This window comes from Austrofundulus limnaeus, unplaced genomic scaffold, assembly GCF_001266775.1.
Source record: "Austrofundulus limnaeus strain Quisiro unplaced genomic scaffold, Austrofundulus_limnaeus-1.0 Scaffold640, whole genome shotgun sequence".
Classification (NCBI taxonomy): Eukaryota; Metazoa; Chordata; class Actinopteri; order Cyprinodontiformes; family Rivulidae; genus Austrofundulus; species Austrofundulus limnaeus.
The window spans coordinates 26,590-28,683 of NW_013953042.1; the positions used below are offsets into that span (position 1 = coordinate 26,590).

General features: G+C 36.0%; 1 protein-coding gene and 1 long non-coding RNA gene across 2 annotated transcripts in view; one reads left to right on the forward strand and one right to left on the reverse strand.

Annotated features, from left to right (window-relative positions):
• Positions 1-2,094, reverse strand: part of LOC106531484 (uncharacterized) — a 17,916-nt gene that overhangs the window by 8,883 nt on the left and 6,939 nt on the right. The window lies entirely within an intron of this gene.
• The window catches only part of znf16l (zinc finger protein 16 like), a gene marked incomplete at its 5' end in the record, with an annotated part of 19,611 nt that overhangs the window by 8,421 nt on the left and 9,096 nt on the right, over positions 1-2,094 (forward strand). The window contains 1 exon segment of the mRNA XM_014027362.1: positions 842-1,054. Coding sequence (XP_013882816.1) covers positions 842-1,054 — 213 coding nt within the window.

The following is a 2,094-nucleotide window of genomic DNA, read 5'->3' on the forward strand; positions in this document are numbered from 1 at the left end:
ATGTTTATTCCAGTCTTATTCTGAAAGAGGTGATAAACAAATTAACTGGCGACAGGAAGTCTAGTCTTTGTTCAAGATGGCGGTGCAAGATGGCGGCTGCCTGTAGTGGCGACCTGCGACCATGGAGATATAAACAGCTTTTTATAAGGTAAAAATAATAAAACAAGGTCTTTGTCTGCAATGATTAGACATGTTTTTTATTATTGTATTAGTGATTATCTCAATCTCAGCTAAAAGACTTGACAAAATCCTACACACTGTGCCTTTAATTGCCCAGCCCTACTATCTAGGCCCACCGGTCTAATAGTGGTCGTAAACGTAACTCAGCTCTATAACCTAAATTAACAGTTTAGGAAGTAAAAAAAAAATCATCAGCATTAATATTTCTTGTAATTAAATGAACCATATTTTTAAAATCACAATTTAACCAACAACTGCCATAAAAGACAAATTTGGTTCCTCATCTTTGAGTTTTTGACATGAGTTAAGAATTCCCTGCTTATCTTATGATCACTCACACTACGGTATATTAATCTGATTAAAAAGGGTGAATAAATATCACTTAAGTCTGATTTGTGCCCCCAACTTGGCAAAAGTGTGGCAAAGTGCAGAAACAGTGTTCCTCCCCTCAGCAAATGCTACAACACTCCATTTACCGTTCATTGAAAGTTCATGTCAGAGTGTAGTTTATGAGAACACGTTGAATTTCTGTTGATTACAGCATCATAATTTCCTGCAGGGATTGATTATTGGCACCAAGTTTAAAAAAACATTGCATTTCCATTTTTCTTCCCTTTATTCCTGCCTTTAGTTAAGTGCTGTTTGTTTTTCTTTTCTCCAGCACCTGCTTTAAAGGAGCCTGAGTGTGAAAACACTCAAACCTGTGAGACCAAGGATAATGAAGATGAGTTGTCCACAGAGGARGGGGTTGAGGTGGAGCAGACCCAGGGTCCTCTGTCACATGTTCATTCCTCCGAGTTCTCTGTTGAACTGCAGAGTTCCCCAGCTGGTGGTGGGCGCCCCCTGGACACKAACACAGACAAGCCTGAGGGGGGTAAGAGATGATCTTGAAAACGAGAGGCTTAAAGTGCTTGAATGTCAAATGAAGGGAAAAATACAAAAAAATGTATATCTTTATATTTTGCATTATTACAATATTTTAATAAAAATTCTGATTTAAATTATTCACATCTGTAAGGAAAAAATATTAAAAAGTACGACTTTCCACATGCTAAACGGGCCTACAAAATAGAGCCAAATATCACAATTTTTATTGTTATTTAATAGGCAAATCCCATTGAAATCGCAGATCTCTTTTGCAAGGGCAGCCTGGGCCTGAAGGCAACTGCTGTACAAATTTTTAGGGTATAATTCTTGTTTCTAAGTCATACAGCTAATAAATGTAATAAAACATTTTAATTAAAATTCTGGTTTAATTATTCACAACTATAATAAAAAAATATTAAAATCTATGACTTTTCACCTGCTAAACAAAGCAAAGCAAAGTCAAAAATCATAATTCTTGTTTCTAAGGCATACAGCTGTTGATATGTGACGTCATTCTGGACAAACAATCTAGCTGCAAGCATGCCCATCTCTGATATTAAATAGGATTTGCTACTGAACTATAAAAAACGTCCTGCTGTACCAAGATGAACCGAGCATACAGAGAGGAGAGTCTGCTGCTCAGACAAAAAGCTCTGAAGAATAAACTGAGGAAAGAGTCCAGGACATGGGAAATTAACAGAACAAAAACAAAACAACTGGATCTCTGTTTAAATTACAGCTGGGRGGTATGACCCAAATTTTATATCATGGTACAGTGGGGAGAACAAGTATTTGATACACTGTTGATTTTTCAGGTTTTCCCACTTGCAAAGCTTGTAGATGACTGTAATTTTTATCATAGGTACTCTTCAACTGTGAGTGATGGAATCTAAAACAAAAATCCAGAAAAATACAATGTATGATTTTTAAATAATTAATTTCCAATTTATTGTGTGAAATAAGTATTTGATCATCTTTTGGCTCTCACTGACATGTTAGTTCTTCTTTAAGAAGCCCTCCTGTTCTCCACTCATTACCTGTATTAAC